This window comes from Oncorhynchus kisutch, linkage group LG5, assembly GCF_002021735.2.
Source record: "Oncorhynchus kisutch isolate 150728-3 linkage group LG5, Okis_V2, whole genome shotgun sequence".
NCBI classification, from domain to species: Eukaryota; Metazoa; Chordata; class Actinopteri; order Salmoniformes; family Salmonidae; genus Oncorhynchus; species Oncorhynchus kisutch.
This window is the reverse complement of record NC_034178.2, coordinates 13819153-13839056: the sequence shown is the minus strand read 5'-3', so window position 1 is coordinate 13839056 and position 19904 is coordinate 13819153. Positions and strand designations below refer to the sequence as shown.

The 19904-nt window shown below is 46.8% G+C and overlaps 1 protein-coding gene across 1 annotated transcript; it reads right to left on the bottom strand.

Moving 5' to 3' along the window:
* Positions 1-206: 206 nt before the first annotated feature.
* Positions 207-19532, bottom strand: LOC109890682 (trafficking protein particle complex subunit 10-like). The gene is made up of 23 exons (XM_020482654.2): positions 19335-19532; positions 18498-18579; positions 18202-18337; positions 16547-16743; positions 16094-16289; positions 15883-15994; positions 15250-15497; positions 14691-14837; positions 11502-11616; positions 11086-11162; positions 10695-10786; positions 10369-10509; positions 7824-7936; positions 6845-7401; positions 6471-6612; positions 6180-6338; positions 5655-5884; positions 5308-5408; positions 4868-4994; positions 4608-4778; positions 4247-4427; positions 3965-4159; positions 207-3751 (listed from the first exon to the last, which is right to left on the bottom strand). The coding sequence occupies exons 1-23, from the start codon at positions 19393-19395 to the stop codon at positions 3507-3509; spliced, it is 3825 nt and encodes a 1274-aa protein (XP_020338243.1). The 5' UTR covers positions 19396-19532; the 3' UTR covers positions 207-3506.
* Between the last annotated feature and the right edge of the window lie 372 nt (positions 19533-19904).

Below are 19904 nucleotides of genomic sequence, written 5' to 3'. Positions count from 1 at the left end.
GTTCCTCAGACTTGAACTTCTCACCCTTCATATACAAAAGCAATGAGTTTGACAAAATTACACGTGACTTTGTCGAGAAGTGAGGAAACAAGTTAGTTGATACCATACAGGCCTGGTAGGTGTTTCATTTGAGCCAGCCCAAAAACCGCCCAGTTTCTCTAAACACAAATACTTCACTGAGAACCAGAACGGAGAACACAGACACATTAAAACATAGGTATATTTAATTTCAACTGTATAATGCATACATATGATTCATTATTTAAACTAATCTGAATACAATCAATGGTGCTGAACTCCCATGGAATCATTTACATACACATTGTTTTAGTTTTTTTGATTTCAGTGACCAATGACTGTTGAACGACAAAAAAACAAAATCACCAGACAATTCCCAATGTCTTTATTTCTGTGAGAGTGATTGATGATTCCGTCCCTTCCAGCTATTTGCCGTTAAATAATATATTTTAAAAAAATAAGACAATAAATACAGCTGGACATAAAATAAGATGTGTACATAGACGAGCACTGATATCACTAGTCTTCGTTTTTCTGACCAGTTAGACAACCTCACACACACACCGAGGACACGGACGTTTCAAAGACAGACCCGTGTTGCTGTAGGTTTCGGGCATGTACAGTGGCAAGAAAAAGTATGTATGTATGTATACCCTTTGGAATTACCTGGACTTCTGCATGAATTGGGTCATAAAATGTTCTGATCTTCATCCAAGTCACAATAGACACAGAGTGGGTAAACTAATAACACACAAATGATTGTATTTTTCTTGTCTATAGTGAATACGTCATTTAAAACATTCACAGTGTAGGTTGGAAAAAGTATGTGAATCCCTAGGCTAATGACTTCTCCAAAAGCTAATTGGAGTCAGGAGTCAGCTAACCTGGAGTACAATCAATGAGACGAGATTGGAGATGTTGGTTTGAGCTGCCCTGCCCTGCCCTATAAGAAACTCACAAAATTTGAGTTTGCTATGTGAACCATGCCTCAAACAAGAGATCTCAGAAGACCTAAGATTAAGAATTGTTGACTTGCATAAAGGTGGAAAGGGTTACACAAGTATCTCTAAAAGCCTTGGATGTTCATCAGTCCACGGTAAGACAAATTGTCTATAAATGGAGAAAGTTCAGCACTGTTGCTACTCTCCCTAGGAGTGGCCGTCCTGCAAAGATGACTGCAAGAGCACAGCACAGAATGCTCAATGAGGATTCTCAATGAGAGCACCTGGATGTTCCACAGCGCAACTGGCAAAATATTCTGTGGACAGATTAAAGTTGAGTTGTTTGGAAGGAACACACAACACTGTGTGGAGAAACTTTAAAAAAGACAGCACCAACATCAAAACCTCATCCCAGCTTTGCTGCCTCAGGGGCTGGACAGCTTGTTATCGTCGACGGGAAAATGAATTCCCAAGTTTATCAAGACATTTTGCAGGAGAATGTAAGGCTATCTGTCCGATTGAAGCGCAACAGAAGTTGGGTGATGCAACAGGACAATGACCCATAAAACAGAAGTAAACCAACAACAGAATGGCTTCAACAGAAGAAAATACCCCTTCTGGAGTGGCCCAGTCAAGAGTCCTGACCTCAGCCTGATTGAGATTCTGTGGCATGACCTCAAGACAGCAATACACACCAGGCATCCCAATAATATTGCTGAACTGAAACAGTATTGTAAAGAGGAATGGGGCAAAATTAACCCACAAAAATTGACCCGTTGTGCAGGTCTGTTCCGCAACTACAGAAAACGTTTGGTTGAGTTTATTGCTGCCAATAACCAGTTAAAGTCAAGGGTTCACATACTTTTTCCACCCTGCACTGAGAATGTTCACACTGTGTTCAATAAAGACATAAAACGTATAATTGTGTGTGTGCGTTATTAGTTTAAGCAGACTGGGTTTGTCTATTGTCCTGACTTAGATGAAGATCAGATCAAATTGGATGACTAATTTAAGCAGAAATCCAGGTAATTCCAAAGGGTTCACATTTATTTATTTATTTTTTTGCCACTAAGTTTTGTAGGTGGAGTCTGAGTGGGTGGGGTTCTCTTTCATCAAGATGGCCAGATAGAGGGAACAAGTCTTCTGCCTTTCATCCTGGCGGTGAGCACTACTTTGTTTGTGGGATTATGCTAGATACAAGCCCAGAGGTGGAGGAATACAGGACAGTATAGCTGAAGGGGTGTGCTTAGGCCTCAGGCCCAAAGCCACCATAGGCCTCCAGTAGATACCAACCAACCACACCGTCAGACACTGAGCAACAACCAAAACTTGTCCGGCGACACAGTACAAAAATAGAGGTCAATAAAACGAATGAACATCGCATTTACACAAGCAAATTTCCCCTCTTTCTAAATTGTTTTTGTGAAAGAATTGTGCTACGATACGAAAGTGCTCTTCCTGACAGTTACCGTAGCAACAGCGAATGTCTGAGAGAAGAGAAGAAAAAAAAATAACAATTGTCAGACACCACATTTACTAAACATAGGAATTTACCTCCTCAGCATTCAAGTAAACAACAAAGTCAGACAGAACACATGATGGTAACACTTCAAACAGACAGGTCACTTTCAGCCAAAAAGAAGTCACTGAAAAACAACCAAGTGCTATTTCATCCCATTGTTCTCAGATTCCACCGATACGTGAATAAGTGAACCCTAAAACCTGAACAAAGCCAAAAGCAAGTGTTCATTAGTACGTCTCACACCTGCACAAAAACAAAACTCATATTTTTCTCCAACATATTCCTTCGAGACAATGTGTTTTTGGTGCAGCCTTTGCACAGTCAGTACAGTGATTCCTATGGAAGAATGTGTACTTATTGAACAGTTTGTACTGTGGCCAGAGGGTGGCGCTATGACTACAGCAAAGGAAAGAGGATTCCGCGGGGTTTGGTGGCAAGGGGCTGGAAAGTGAGTGAAGAGGAAAAGTGGAGTAGATATTGCACACACACACACACACACGATTAACCGGCCCCGCTCTTTCCCTTCATCCATCACAACTTGCCATGTCATGCATAGACAGAGACACACACAACAACCAATACAAACCACAAAACGAAGCACCCCTGTCCAAACACCCATTAGTGTGTCCATGTGTGCCTCATACAGAAGGTTGTGTTGACGATCAGTGGAACCAGCAAGCCGATCACTGGTGTGTGTGTGTGTGTGGGGGGGAGAGGAGGAGGAGGGGGGGGGGGGGGGGGGGGTCTACAGTTAAGCGGTTTACTGTGTCCACGGAGCAAGAATCAATGAGAGAGATAGTTTTACAGTATGAAAAAGATTGACAAGATAAAAATCCAGCAGATGGAACTCAGGCCAGAACAGGAGCAGGGCCAGTGGCCGGCCAGCAACGAGTCCTGAGAGGAGAGCAAGTGTCAGTTCCCTGCCGCCAGGCCCTCTCCCGGTTCCAGAACCACAGCCAGGAACCAAACCACAAAGGTCCAGGCGTGGTGGGGGCATGGGGGTGTGCAGCAGCGGCCCACAGGGGTCATGTGACATTAACCTCCATCACGTGGTCATCAGTAACGGGCAGCACCAGCACCTGCCGCCCCTGGCTCCAATAGAACACCTGTCCTGGACTGAAGGGCTCCAGGCGGGGCATGGGCAGACCCCTCTGCTGCTCCCCGCTGCCCACCGAGTGGACGCTGCCCCGGCTGCGGATGCTGGCTGTGTCGCCCTGGTCGTCCAGCCCTTTGTCCAGCAGGGAAATGGTGTCGTTCTCTAAGCAGCTGTCTGAGTGGCCAGAGAGAGAGAGAAATGAGTGTGACTGAGTGTGTGTGAGCAAGTACAACACGCGCTGTAATAATGCCTACAAGCAAATTATCTAAACGGCATGTAAGAGGTTGACAAAGACGGCACAAAATATAGACTACCATTTTGTCAAGTAATGGGAGACATGCCTACGGACTGAGCTTAAGGACCGTTCTGCAGCTGTGGGTTACATACCCGTGTCGGGCTGAATGGCTGGGACGGCATTGTGGGGCAGGTACTTGAACACTTTGATGTTGGGGAAGGGCAGGTGACCGGCGAACAGGGGCATGACCTCCATCTGAACCCTATGTGTGGCGCTGGCAGCCACGGGCATGGACACCACCCCCGAGCTCTTACCACACACCGCCCAGTTACTGCTGTTGTCCACCACTGCAGACAACACACACCAGAGTAGACGGGTAAGTATCGGACATGGACACACACACACACACACACACACACCTTCCCGTGTCCTACCTTCATACATAAGCTTGGTGGTCCTCAGGCCCTCTATTTCCGTAGACTCCTCCTCCTCCCCTTCCGTCTCGCTGGGCTCCGCCTGCCGTGTGATGGACACCTCGAGGCCACAGAGGGCGCCGGTGCGACAGTGCTGGTCCCCGGACGGCGGCGAGATCTCGGCCTTCAAGCTGTAAAGGGTCTGGGGAGGAGGGTTAGCAACATCGAGTGATGTTCAAGCCCAGAACGATGTTTGTTTGCGATGAGAACAGGGTTGTGTTCATTTGGGGTTTTTTTGCAACGGAAAAAAAAAAAAAAAAAGTGTTTTCCTCCATGTGGTGTCTTATGACGCGACCCAGAGCTGGGTCTTGCGTATACTCACAGAGACCCGGTCCAGCTGGAACTCGTAGCGGTAGGGTTTGAAGGCTGTGTGTGTGTCCGAGGCGGAGACGGGCGCGAAGCTGGCGGAGAATGCACAATGCAGGCACAGCGGGAGGGGTTTGGCCCAACGCATCTCCCACAGGCAGAACACTGACTGCTGACTGCACACCGGCTGAGGCAAAGAGGATCAGAACAGGTGTGTGTGTGTGTGTGTGTGGAGAGAGAGAGAGATGAAGTGTGTGTGTACGGTCAGTTACTCACCTGTTGCGTTTTAACATTGAGTGAGAGCAGCTCCATCGAGACTGTGGGCTGGCGCTCTGTGAGGACCGGGTCCGCCAGGTGGAAGTTTGTGTCAGACACGTTCTGGAGACACACCTGTATGTACTTCCTGTGTGACCAGTCAGGAGTCAGATCAATATTTAGACTCTCAACATCACCATAGATTCCTTACTGAATGAGCAGACATGCAAAAAATAGTGTCTATTCAATGACATTTAAAATCCTGTAGACGAGACGGTACATTACCCAATGCGGGTTCCAAATACTGCAATTGGAATTTGCATTGGGCGCGTCACTCAGTAAATAAATAAAAATGGTCCAAATTACATCATGCTGTATTTTTTGCACACATCTGTGACTGTGTGTGACAAAAATGTCACCCGTACAGGAAAAGCAGATGGGAGTGTGTGTGTGTGACCTACCTTTTCCCAGCAGAGAGTATTGAGTGCCTGGCTTTGAAAGGGACATAGAAGGTTAGGGCTATGAGAGTGGAGTAGATGGACCAAGGACAGTCGATGGAGACCTATGGAGACAGAAAGAGAACACACAGGGCTGTAAACATAGGATAGGCATGGTCATGTTCATTAGGCCACAGTGTAACAAAACCCTTTCAAACATTGAGGCGGAATACTCATTGGACAAATTCAGGTAGTCCCTCCGTTTCAGTCTGTTGTCTTCCGTTGGGTGCCTAATGAACATGACCCTAGTAAATGATATAAAGGTGGTCCTGGGGTTAACTATAGGCTAGGAGGACAAACGGTCTTCAAACCTTTTGGTCGATGTTGATCATGCCACTGTCTGCGTGGCTGTGGTTCTTGGGCCGGTGGCGGACCTCGCCGTTGGTGAGACGCTCAATGTCGGGCTTGAAGGGCGTGGGGGGGATGTGGCACAGCACCTCCAGCTGGAACTCCAGGGTGTGGTAGGGAGGGGTAGGGGGCAGGGAGATGCTGGTCACCTTCTCCGATGACTGGATGGAAAGAGCACTCTCCCCCATGCGCTCTGCAAAGAGATGGGCGCGAGAGAGAGAGAACAGAAAAGAGTTAGCAACAGCAGAAGCAGGGAAAGGCAGTCAGCATGGACCGCCAAAGGTGTCTCCCCCTATGGACCGAGGGTTATTGATCTCCATGGTAACCCCCAGACCTGCCTGGGCTAATATTAGTGATTGGAGGCAGAGGCTGGGCTGCAGTCTCTCCTCGTCTATAGACTACTTGCAATGCAAAGATTTGGATGAACTATCCCTTTAACCTCTCTGACCCTTGACCTCTGACCCAGAGTGGATGGATGGAAGGCTGACCTCCCGTGCTGGACAGGACGGTAGCAGAGCAGCAGCTAGAGTGGAGGATGGGCATGGAGTCTGTATTGCTAAGCTGCAACGCGTCACCCTTCTTCACACTGTAGTGGCCTGTTGCTATGGTGAACGTCACCTTCTGGGGAATGCCTGCCAACAGGTTGTCTGGAGGGAAAACACAGATACACACTGTTACCCACACGTAAAAATACAAGGATGACCCGGTCCAACCACATATCAACCGGCAGCGATTAGCATTCACTGTTTGTGGCTAAAGAAGGGGACAGAGGGCCAGACCTGAGAGGGGCTCGATGGTGAGCTGAGGCTCCTGGGAGTAGACCTCGTACTGCACCACAGGGTAGATGTGAGACTGGACAAACTGGACTCTCCCCACGCTCCCGCACAGCTGACGTAACGTGTACGAGCCCGGCTCTCCAGTCTAGAGAGAAAAGAGCGAGAGTGGAGAGTGGGGGAAGAGAAAAAGAGAGACCGACAAGGTGTGATAAAGTGACACTTGACCTCTACTCGACAGCGTTCCCGATTCTGTTTTAATGGAGAGGAGGCAAGGAGAGAACAGATTTCTTTAGACAAATTGAAAATGAGCCACGGGGTGGACTTGGACTCGAGACATGACTGTTGATGATGTTACAGGAGGCTGAAAGAAAACGTACAGGGGCCGTGAACAAGATGCTGTTGTCGCCGGGCTGCAGAGTTATGTCGCGTGCCCTCAACATCTGGGCCCCGTCGTCCACGGCGACCGCTGCCGGGAGGGCCCCGGCGGTGGGCGTGTCTAGGGAGGCGGAGCTGTCGTGGCGCCGCAGCAGCAGGTGCATGTTCTTACACACCACCCCCGTGGAGGTGAGCGAGCTGTCCGACGGGCTGCGGTCCTGCATTTCGTAAAGCTCCAGGGCGGGGAGTAGTGAAGCCCCCATCCCGGCCCCAGCTAGGGGGCTTCCCTGGGGGAACAGGACCACCCCGTCCCCCTGGCCTTGTGGTCCATGGCCCGCCCTCCTCTGGGCGCTACCCGCACGGCCCCTCGCCCCGCCCTGCTCCAGGCTGAAGTGGAGAGTGGCAGCCAGCTGCTCCACCTGCATGGCCACAGGCATCAGGCAGCGCACGCGCAGCTCCAGCTGCAGGGCAGCACCCACGTGCACCACGGCGCCAGGCGGGCTGAACTGCATCTGGCGCAGCTGGGCGAACGCCGCCATGCTCAGAGCCACAGTCTGGTCTGGAGAGACGAGAGGAGGAAGAGGGGGATGAAAGAGGGAGGTTACAGAGAGCAATGCATTACATGGCAACATTGTGACGTCAGAGTTGTGTTGGTCTAGCCTGGGTGCCAGTCTTTCTGCTCTCTTGCCAACTCCTTATGAAATTGTCAGGCTTGACAATGACAATGCAGCAGACAAAAGCACAAACAGATCTGGGGACCAGGCGAATGTTTATCAGTCTTGGGACAATGAAATAGCCACTATTTACATGTTTGACCAGTTTAGTTGGCAAGTCTCTCAGAAGTTAAGACAACCGGACAAGGATCCTTGGATTTTTCATTGTGCAATTAGAAGCTTTCAACTCATTGATGCAGTAGACAAGTACAAACAGCTTTGACTGTTTTCCATGTCTCGAGTGTACGCAGTGTGTTTGTGTGCTCACCGGAGGGTGCCGGGGGCTGGCTGGCGAAGGTAAGGATCTCCTGGCAGAAGTGCTTCCTCTCCTCCACTGTCAGGTTGGCGTCGCCCGCCAGCAAGGCACTGGTCTGCAGGTAGCTGGCACAGTGAGTCAAGGAAACCTGAACTAGAAGATTGTATCTTGACTGACACCTGACTTCAATGCAATGGGAGAGTGATTTCAATGCAATGGGAGAGTGAAAGAAGAGAGGCTTCAGAAAGGATTCCCTACCTAGCATGCGGATTGGATGGGGGTGAAATAGTAGCCAACCTTCCTTTCAGGTCATTATACACCTAGCTACCCATGATGGAAATCTTTAGTCCACCCACTCATGTAATGCTTCGAAACGGTATGAACCAGGGAGGTACTATCTGTCCAATAGGAGTCCCATGTTTTCATTTTCCATTGAAAAACAGTTGTTACGGTTGGCCCCATTGAACATGACCCTGGCTCATATAGAATGTACAGTCGTCGCCAAAAGTTGAGAGAATGACACAAATATTAATTTTCACAAAATTTGCTTGCCTCAGTTTGTATGATGGCAATTTGCATATACTCCAGAATGTTACGAAGACTGATCAGATAAATTGCAATTAATTGCAAAGTCCCTCTTTGCCATGCAAATGAACTGACTCCCCAAAACACATTTCCACTGCATTTTAGCCCTGCCACAAAGGGACCAGCCGACATGTCAGTGATTCTCTCGTTAACACAGGTGTGAGTGTTGATGAGGACAAGGCTGGAGATCACTCTGTCATGCTGATTGAGTTTGAATAACAGACTGGAAGCTTCAAAAGGAGGGTGGTGCTTGGAATCATTGTTCTTCCTCTGTCAACCATGGTTACCTGCAAGGAAACACGTGCCGTCATCATTGCTTTTGCACACTTATCGGATCATCAAGAACTTCAAGGATAGCGGTTCAATTGTTGTGAAGAAGGCTTCAGGGCGCCCAAGAAAGTCCAGCAAGCGCTAAAGTTGATTCAGCTGCGGGATCGGGGCACCACCAGTACAGACCTTGCTCAGGAATGGCAGCAGGCAGGTGTGAGTGCATCTGCACACACTGAGGGGAAGACCTTTGGGAGGATGGTCTGGTGTCAAGAAAGGCAGCAAAGAAGCCACTTCTCTCCAGGAAAAACATCAGGGACAGACTGATATTCTACAAAAGGTAGTGCGATTGGACTGCTGAGGAATGGGGTAAAGTCATTTTCTCTGATGAATCCCCTTTCCGATTGTTTGGGGCATCCGGAAAAAAGCTTGTCCGGAGAAGACAAGGTGAGCGCTACCATCAGTCCTGTGTCATGCCAACAGTAAAGCATCCTGAGACCATTCATGTGTGGGGTTGCTTCTCAGCCAAGGGAGTGGGCTCACTCACAATTTTGCCTAAGAACACAGCCATGAATAAAGAATGGTACCAACATATACTCCGAGAGCAACTTCTCCCAACCATCCAGGAACAGTTTGGTGACGAACAATGCCTTGTCCAGCATGATGGAGCACCTTGCCATAAGGCAAAAGTGATAACTAAGTGGCTTGGGGAACAAAACATTGATATTTTGGGTCCATGGCCAGGAAACTCCCCAGACCTTAATCCCATTGAGAACTTGTGGTCAATCCTCAAGAGGCGGGTAGACAAGCAAAAACCCACAAATTCTGACAAACTCAAAGCTTTGATTATGCAAGAATGGGCTAACATCCGTCAGGATGTGGCCCAGAAGTTAATTGACAGCATGCCAGGGCGGATTGCAGAGGTCTTGAAAAAGAAGGGCCAACACTGAAAAAATTTACTCTTTGCATCAACTTCATGTAATTGTCAATAAAAGCCTTTGACACTTATGAAATGCTTGTAATTATACTTCAGTTTTCCATAGTAACATCTGACAAAAATATCTAAAGACACTGAAGAAGCAAACTTTGCAGAAATTAATATTTGTGTCACTCAAAACTTTTGGCCACGACTGTACACCAATGAAGACATTGTCCGTGTCGAGAGCATCTAAACCGTGATGCATTATGGGTAAATTGTGGCTGACTGACCTACAACTAACATTGAGTAGTTGTAGTCAGTCTCAACTCGCCTTTAAAATCCGTTGCAATGTCGAATGCGCCCATTGAGACTGATTGACATGGGGTCTTATACATAAGGCACCAAACGGAAGAAAATAGAATGAAACAGGGAGGGACTACCTGAACTTGTCCAATGGCAAACACTTGTTTTTGTTTCCCGCTGCAAAGAGAAGGATCTCCTGGCAGAAGTGCTTCCTCTCCTCCTGTCAGGTGTGTTCAAGACAGCTGGGAACTCTGAAAAATACGAGGTCAAATCATGAGGTCGGTGATCTTCAAGTCAGAGCTCTAGAAAGAGGGTCGAGTTCCCGAGTTGGATGACCATTCAAAATCATTTTTCCCCAGTCGGAGCTTGTCCCCCCCCCCCCCCCCCCCAAGAGTTCCCAGTTGTCTTGAACGCACTGAACTCGGAAGTCGGAGATTTCGGAGTTCCCAGTTGTTTTGAACATTGAACATTTTGAGAGGATACTCTTCAGTCTGCTGCAGGAGCTTCTGACACTCGGCCATCTGCTTCCTGGTATGAGTCACCTGCAGGCTCCACCCCTCTGCCACGTATGACCTCAGAGAGTCATCAAGGAAGCCCTCTGCTCTCTCCGGGTCACCTTTCTTCCTACGCACACAGTTAGCACCGTTTTTATTAAATTAGAGAAACCCTACACCCTTTCATTCATTAGCACGTTTAGCTGACTGGGGCTAATCATTTTTCCAGCAACCTTCATCTTTGGAAACACCATTCAGAGATGGAGAGTGAGAGGCAGAGGGAACACAAAAAGGATAGGAGAAAGAAAGGCTTACATGTAAAACTCAGCTAGACTCTTCCCAATGAGCCGGGCTGAGCGCATCCTGCCTATGGCTCTGTACATCTCCATAGCAGCATGAGACAGCTCCTAAAAATTGTTTGAAAAAATTGTAAAAAAGAGAAAGAGAGATCAGAGGACAAAGACAGCATTCACGAAATAAGAATGTTTAGCTCTGTGATGGCTTTCTGCCCCAGTGCCTAAAGAGAGTGGGCCTGGAGGGCAATGGGGCCCAATGAACTAGATACCAAGACTATAAACAGAGGCACTCTGTCTAGGAAGTGTCCCCCGCACGAACACACACAACATTATGAAGCAGAATCAAGGCTCTTATCAAGGACTACTGCTACTGGCTACACCATTATCCACCTAATCAACATGGCACTTACCAGATAGTGTTTTTCAAATGCCTCCACAGACGATAAGGCCTCATTGAGTTTTTTGTAAGGGCTCTGCAGGCTGTTGACTGTAAGAGAGAACACAGGAGACACACTTAAGACTTTCTCTAAAGACCATTTCAGCTTTTTCCTTAGTGTAATGAACTTCCATGACCTCACAATGATGTGTTTGGGTTGACGGTAAAAGTACCCCACTTCAACCTCAAACAGAGTCATCTGCACGACAGAGGGCGAAGCGATTTTGACACGGCATACAACACAACACAGCCTTTATCAAGTAACGCCAACATTATTCATTCTAATGCAATGCTCAGGTCTTACTACTTTATAACCAAGGGCCTATTGTGAGCAAACTGGGTCAGCTTAGCTAAAAGCCTAGGGCATTAGTGTGTGTGTGTGTGTAATACCCGTCTCTGGTCTCTCTTCCCCCAGGCCAGCCAAAAGGTCCACGGTGCGGTTTAGGTCCTCGGAGGTGGGGACCTTCTCGGCCACGAGGCCACACAGGTAGCCCAGAGACTTTAGCTGGGAACAACAACACACGCATCACAACATACATAGGGCCACAGTGACAAGCTGGAAATGGAGTCTTATGACGATCACCAGAAAGTGTGTCAGAGTTTCTTGACCCGGTAAAACTCCTTGGTTTCGCAGACACAGATTAGGCCTAGTCTTAGACTAAGAAGCACTTAACAATGATTCTCCATCGAGCATACTTTTGGAAAGCAGGCCCCTTGTGACTTCAGAATGGTGTAGGCCCCCAGGGCAAGGGCTAACACAGTGTACCAGCAGTGATGTGTGTTAGGGTCAGAGGTGCCGTAGGTACAGTGCATTCAGAAAGTATTCAGACATGTTGACTTTTTCCACATTGTTACGTTACAGCTTTACTTTAAAATGTATTTCTTTTTTCCATCAATCTACACACAATATACCCGATAATGAAAAAAAAGGTTTCTAGAATTTGCAAAAAAACTGAAATACCTAAGTATTCAGACCCTTTGCTATGAGACTCGAAATGTATTTATTGTTATTTAACTAGGCAAGTCAGTTAAGAACATTTCTTATTTACAATGACGGCCTACACCGGACGCCACTTGGCCAATTGTGTGCCGCCCTATCACGGCTGGTTGTGATACAGCCTGGAATCGAACCAGGGTCTGTAGTGACGCCTCTAGCACTGAGATGCAGTGCCTTAAACCGCAGCGCCACTCGGAAGCCCAGGTGCATTCACTTTCCATTGCTCATCCCTGAAGATGTTTCTACAACTTGGAGTCCATCTATGGCAAATTTAATTGACTGGACATGAGTTGGAAAGGCACACACCTGTCTATATAAGGTCCCACAGTTGACAGTGCATGTCAGAGCAAAAACCAAGCCATGAGGACGAAGGAATTGTCCGTAGAGCTCAGAGACAGGATTGTGTCAAGGCACATATCTGGGGAAGGGTACCAAAACATTTCTGCAGCATTGAAGGTCCCCAAGCACACAGTGGCCTCCATCATTCTTAAAATGGAGGAAGTTTGGAACTACCAAGACTCTTCCTAGAGCTGGCCGCCTGGCCAAACTGAGCAATCGGGGGAGGTGGTCAGGGAGGTGACCAAGAACCCAATGGTCACTCTGACAGAGCTCCAGAGTTCTTCTCTGGAGATGGGAGAACCTTTCAGAAGGACTACAATCTCTGCAGCACTCCACTAATCAGGCCTTTATGGTAGAATGGCCAAACGGAAGCCACTTGTCAGTAAAAGGCACATGAAAGCCTGCTTGGAGTTTGGCAAAAGGCACCAAAAGACTCTCAGACCTGATGGAACCAAGATTGGACTCTTTTGCCTGAATGCTGTGGGATGTTTTTCAGCAGCAGGCTGAGAGACTAGTCAGGATCGAAGGAAAGCTGAACGGAGCAAAGTACAGCGAGATCATTGATGAAAACCTGCTCCAGAGCGCTCAGGAACTCAGACTTGGGCAAAGGTTCACATTCCAAAAGGACAATGGCCCTAAGCACACAGTCAAGACAACGCATGAGTGGCTTCGGGACAAGTCTCTGAATGTCCTCGAGTGGCCCAGCTAGAATCCAGACTTAAACAATATCTAACATCTCCGGAGACCTGAAAATAGCTGTTCAGCGACACTCCCCATCCAACCTGACAGAGCTTGAGAGGATCTGCAGAGAACAATGTGAGAATCTTCCCAAATACAGGTGTGCCAAGCTTGTAGTGTCCTACCCAAGAAGACTCGATGCTGTAATCGCTGCCAAAGGTGTTCAACAAAGTACTGAGTAAAGGGTCTGAACTCTGAATACATACAGTACCAGTCAAAAGTTTGGACACAAATACTCATTCAAGGGTTTTCTTATTTTTTTTATATGTTCTACATTGTAGAATAATAGTGAAGATGACATAACACATATGGAATCATGTAGTAAACGAAAGAAAGAATTAAACAAATGAAAACATTTTATATTTGAGATTCTTCAAAGCAGCCAACCTTTGCCGTGATGACAGCTTTGCACTCTTGGCATTCTCTCAACCAGCTTCATGAGGCGGCAGGTAGCCTAGTGGTTAGAGGGCTGGGCCAGTAACCGAAAGGTTGCTGGATAGAATCCCCAAGCTGACAAGGTAAACATCTATCGTTCTGCTCAAATAAGCAAAGAGAAATGATAGTCCATCATTACTTGAAGATATGAAAACTTGCTTGGGCCAAGAAACACGTGCAATGGACCTTAGACCGGTGGAAATCCATCCTTTGGTCTGATGAATCCAAATTTGAGATTTTTGGTTCTAATCGCAGTGTCTTTGTGAGATGCAGAGTAGGTGAACTGATGATCTCCACATGTGTGGTTCCCACCGTGAAGCATGGAGGAGGTGTGATGGTGTTGTGGTGCTTTGCTGGTGACACTGATTTATTTAGAATTCAAGGCACACTTAACCAGCATGGCTACCACAGCATTCTAACACACCTCCAGGCTGTGTAAGTGCTATTTGACCAAGGAGAGTGATGGAGTTCTGCATCAGATGACCTGGCCTCCACAATAACCCAACCTCAACCCAATTTTGATGGTTTTGGATGAGTTGGACCACAGAGTGAAGGAAAAGTAGCCAACAAGTGCTCAGCATATGTGGGAACTCCTTCAAGACTGTTGGAAAAGCATTCCAGGTGAAGCTGGTTGAGAGAATGCCAAGAGTGTGCAAAGTTGTCATCAAGTTAAAGGGTGGCTGCTTTGAAGAATCTCAAATATATTTTGATTTATTTAACACTTTTGGTTACTACATGATTCTGTGTGTGTTATTTCATAGTTTTGACGTCTTCACTAGCATTCTACAATATAGAAAAGTTAAAATAAAGAAACTCTTGAATGAGTAGATGTGTACAAACTTTTGACTGGTAGCGTATGTAAATATGATATTTACATTTATTTTTATACATTTCCAAAAATTTCTAAAAACCTTTTTTTGTTTCGTCATTATGGGGTATTGTGTAGAATGATGAAAAAAACAATTTAATACATTTTTGAATAAGGCTGTACTGTAACAAAATGTGGAACAAGTCAAAGGGTCTGAATACTTTCCAAATGCACTGTATATGTAGGTAGGTAGGTAGGCCACCTTCTCCGTGGCGTAGGTCCACAAGCCGACAGTGTGGGAGCAGTTGGCCTCTAGCTGGGCACGGTCGCAGCAGCCCTCGATCCTGTGGAGCACTTCCAGACAGCTGAGGAACACCCAGCAGTCCAACGCCCCCTGGACCACATACACCTACACACACAAAATGAGGATCTCTAGATTTACATTTTATATACTTTTTTAAATTTGTGGATACAATTTTTAAAATTCTTCAAAACATTCAAAAATGTCACACCATGGACACCCGTGCCCCACACACACAGCTCATGCACAAACCAAAGCCAATATATATCACACCAATAGATGAAACCAAACTCTTTTTGGCAGGAGGCAACAGAGAGTTATACAATGGTAGGGGATACACAGGAGAGTCCGTGGCCAGAATCAGAGTGTTTGAGGGGATCAGTTTGAGCAAGACGAGGTGCACTGCAGAATAGTTCATCTTCATCACATAACGAGTAGTAATTTGCGATCAAAGGTTATTTGTATGTCAGAAGTTCGGGCCCAGTCTTACTGCAATACAGTACTCAAAAACACACGGTACCTCGAGCAGGCGCAGCTCCTGGACGCAATTGTGCAGCAGCTCCAGGGCTCGCTGGGTGACCTCCCAGGGCCTCTGGAGGAAGATGAGCAGGGTACACTGGCGGGAGAACAAGTAGCTGCGCAGGTCCAGCAGGCTGGCTTCGCCACGCTGGATCAGCTCGCGCTTCTCCATGTCGATGGGCCGCCGCAGGAGCAGCCCGCTCCAGCGCTTCACCGGGGTACAGAACGAGCCCAGCCAGTTGGCCCCGTCTGAAATACGTAGACACAACAGACAGACGTAGACACAGCAAAAAAAAAGACAGCAGACATGGACACAAGAATAAGATTTTGCCCTGAGTAGTACAGTAAACAAACACAAATAGGCCTATAGTAAAAGGTAGGCAGGGCTCTACACTGACCTTTTTTACAAGGAGCACGTGTGCACCTAAGTTGAAAATTTAGGCGTACACAAATACATTTTGAAGCGCAATGAAACATTTGTAGGGTAATAAAAGGTGGAATCCTTCATTTTTGTAAGCACACTGGTGCTGCTAAATAAAAATTCCAGGTCACACAGCTAAATATTTAGGCGCATATGCAATTAAAGTGGTGCACTGTAGAGCCACGGTAGGGGTAGTAAACAATGCCACTGTACCTCCAGCCCCAAAGTTGAGGACATACTGAGTGAAGAGAGCATCCAGCTCATCGTACTGGACCAGGGCATCCTCAAACTGCTGCAGCATCTCAAACACAAAGGCCAACTCCTCCTGCACAACACACACACACCCAACCATTGGCTAAATAGGTTACAACTGCTTCCCCTGTAGTAGAGCATGGATGATTGACAGGTGGTGGGAGTGACCCACCTGCACCATGAAGTAGTCGCAGAAGCTCCAGCCGGGCTCAGTGCGTTTCTCGCGGAGAGTGCGCATGTCATCCTCGAAACGGCCCAGGTTCTTGGTGAAGGACATGAGTAGCAAGGTGCGCAGCTTGGTCAGGAAGGCGCTCCACGAATCCTGGGACCGAGACGACTCCTTCAGAGGGTCCGACAGAACCACACACCTGAACCACGGGGAGAGAGAGAGAGAGTGTGGGGGTGTTAGAGGGAAAAGTCCCCAACTCTCCTCCTGGAGAGCCACACACCTGCAGGCTTTTGGGCCATCCCTCAACTAGCAAATCTGATTCTACTAAATTAGTTGCTCAGGTCCTTGTTAAGATGTATCTGGTGTGTTACACAACAGGATCGGATCAAAAGACTGGTAGACAAAAGACGCTCAGATTCTGTTATAACAAGAGATGAGAGTGGTGATGTTGCCGACCTGTCGCTCTGCTTGTTGCAGAAGTCGTTGCGGATCTTGTCCACGATGGAGGTGCGCGGCAGGATGTTGGTCTTGTTCTTCTTCTTGGCTTCGCTCTCCACCACCACGATGAGCCAGTCCACCGAGCCGTGCAGCCGCAGGGTGCTCTGCCACCGCAGCATGTCATCCTTCACCGACGCCTTGTACATCTCAGTGTCCTGACACACACACAGTATACAAAACATTAAGAACACCTGCTCTTTCCATGACAGACTGACCAGGTGAAAGCTATGATCCCTTATTGGATGTCACTTGTTAAATCCACTTCAAATCAGTGTAGATGAAGGGGAGGAGACAGGTTGAAGAAGGATGTTTAAGCTTCGAGACAACTGAGACCTGGATTGTGTGCCATTCAGAGGGTGAATGGGTAAGACAAAAGATTTAAGTTCCTTTGAATGGGGTATGGTAGTAGGTGCCAGGTGCACCGGTTCGTGTCAAGAACTGCAACACTGCTGGGTTTTTCACGCTCAACAATATCCTGTGTGTATCAAGAATGGTCCATCACCCAAAGGATATCCAGCCAACTTAACAAATGTGGGAAGCATTAGAGTCAACATGGGCCAGCATCCCTGTGGAACGCTTTCAACACCTTATAGATTCCATGCCAGGGATGCAAACCTCATTAACCGGTCAACAAACGGTAAAACATTTTCCAAACACTAAAACGACGTGCCCAACAGAAAATACTATCAGAGACCTGTATATAATGACAAGATCCTTATGTTTCCGCCCTAACATTGAGAGTCATCCCAAAGCGGCAAGGCAGGCGACAAGCTTAGGCCCAAAATAAGCCCATAGAAACAAATTGGACAGATTTTGGGATATCGAGTGAAACCTCTCGCTACGCCTCTTCCTCTCAGATACCATGCATGCATACAAGGACTGGCCATTTTTCATTAAGAGCTTAATGGAAACGTGCAGCAATAGCAAGCCCTTCATCTTACACTCAAAAGGCTGTAGTCTGTTATTGAACTCTAATAAAACGTCATCTTCAAACATTTGCCAAAATGCAATTAGAGGAAAACACTGTTCAAAACAGCGCACCTAATGTTCCATATGTGAGAGGAAACTTAGAACGAGGGGGAATCTAATAGCAACTACTATGATGGCTTGCTAACACGACTAAGGATTGTGCCTTTGGCTTATGGACAACGAAAGAAAGTGGATATGAAAACCAATAGCACGGGAGAGAAATGCTGGTTAAGGAGCACGAGGAAGGCTATATAAAAGTATTGCCTCCACGTTTCTATGGAAGGATGATCGCAAGGCTACTTCGAAGCAAGGTAAGACATTCCTCATTATTTGAAGTAAAGTAAATCGTTCAGGTTTAAAACAATTACACTGCCTGAAGCTCCCATTGCATAGTGATGGGTGATGCGCTGATAGTCTATGGTAGGCAGGCTATAGCCTATGCAGCAGAATGGCGAATAAGAGGCGTGCTTTACATGTTGAGATGTAGAAATAAAAATAGCATTAACACACCCATATGAGACAAACACACACACGGCCATTTGAGTTTTTCGTGTGAATCATAATACAGTGTTGAATGTTATGATACCAACAACAATGCCGGTCTGTCCAATATGGTCCTACAACATCAAATAGCGACTACTCACACAACAGTCTGTCCAGTATATGTGCAGGAAGGGAAAGGTGAGCAGGGCTCTGTTTCCATCCTTAGGAAGTAGCTCCTCTTTGAACTGAACAAAGTTGGCCTCGAGGTGAATCATCTTTGGTGCGCGTCCGTAGGACCTTCAGATGAGGAGACATTGGCATTGAAAACAAAGGAACTCAAACACAGTCAGCCACAAGCTCAAACACGTACACATCCACAACTTTGCACAAACCACACAGTTGCGCAAGCGTTCACACACACATCTGATAGCGAAGTGCAAACATCCCAATAGCTCACCTCCTCCACTCCATGGACTCCCTGGGTAACTGCTGTGCCAGAGAGGTGTAGAGAGAAGTGAACAGGCTCTGGTCGCCAGCACCTGTGTGTCGGGATTGAGACAGAGTAGTGTAGAAGAGAGAAAGGGAGAGAGAGCAGACAGGCAAAATAGTTCAACCACTGTGCTTCCAACCAGCATCTTATTCCAATTTTTAGGGCTCAATGAGATCAGTAACTCATTTGTTTCGTTCCATTTTATTAGCTAGCCATCTAGCTATGTCTCACTGCACACCTTAGGCTACGTCACCCAGAGCAACAGTCTGAGTTTGCAACAGAGGCACCGTAACAGCACTATTTGTGTTTTGAGATCATAGCGAACTACACTAGTTAGCTAGAGAACATGTTCTTGAAATAACGCCCTGTCAGGGTCTTGTCTAGCTCTTGTCGTTGATACATTGACAGTCCTCAAACTTGAACAGTCTGCGCAGTGTACTACTTGTAGATATTCTCATCCAGACCTCGTTTGATTAGTAGCTAGCTAAAACAGCCCGAGTCGACTATGTAAAATAATGGATTGCATGAGGAATATACTATTTTGTTAGCTACTAACTAGCCTAGAAAGCGATGTCCTTTTAATAATGGCCAATGTAGGGACTTCTGAAACCATCTTTAAAAACGATATACAGTAGCTGACTAGCACGCCGGTTAGACAAAATAGATTATCTGCAGCGGCCACTGCATTGGTTGAGGTGTCAATCAGATTCACACAGCACAGCAGCCACTGAGGAAAACTGTAGCTAGCTAGCCAAGCAAGCTAACATTGCTAACGTTAACGAGACAACTCAAAGGTTAACTAACATGTCACAATCGGCTTGTTTTCCATAGTGTAGATTATTGGCTTTTCTTCATGGGCCTCCATGGATTCCGAGAGTCAACATTAGTCCTCCATTTGAAAGTGAACAATATCACTAGTGTTGTTATCAGAGCTGTACATTTCTGCTTGTATCGAATTGGGGCCTTTTTCATTTCCTGTATGTCCCTTAGAAGATGACGACATCCGGCACAACGTCAACGAGAGTTATGCCGCGTTCATGATTTGACCTCGTTTTTCCCCCCGAGTTCCCAGCTGTCTTAAAAGCACCATAACTATTGTGTGTGTACGTGTGCACGTGGCAAATGGTGTGCATGTGTTATGTTTGCCTGTGTGTGTGTTTCTCAGATTTTACCGAGTTACAGTTCATATAAGGAAATCTGTCAATTGAAACAAATTCATTAGACCTTAATCTATGGATTTCACATGACTGGTCACAAATAACTATGCAAAGAAATGTATGTGTGTTGGAGTGTCAATGTAAGTATTTGTGAGTATGTGAGTCCAGTATGTATGCATAGTCAGAACGAGTTAGTGCAGAAGGGGTCAATGCAGAT

What these genes read in the sequence shown, in the direction of transcription:
- LOC109890682 (XM_020482654.2), bottom strand. Translation starts at nt 19,395, where the DNA reads ATGGAGGCCCATGAAGAAAAGCCAATAATCTACACTATGGAAAACAAG. An exon ending in CCTCAACTTTGGGGCTGGAG is followed by an intron (nt 15,498 to 15,882) that starts GTACAGTGGCAT and finishes TACGTATTTCAG; the next exon opens with ACGGGGCCAACTGGCTGGGC. An exon ending in TCAATGTTAAAACGCAACAG is followed by an intron (nt 4,779 to 4,867) that starts GTGAGTAACTGA and finishes TCTTTGCCTCAG; the next exon opens with CCGGTGTGCAGTCAGCAGTC.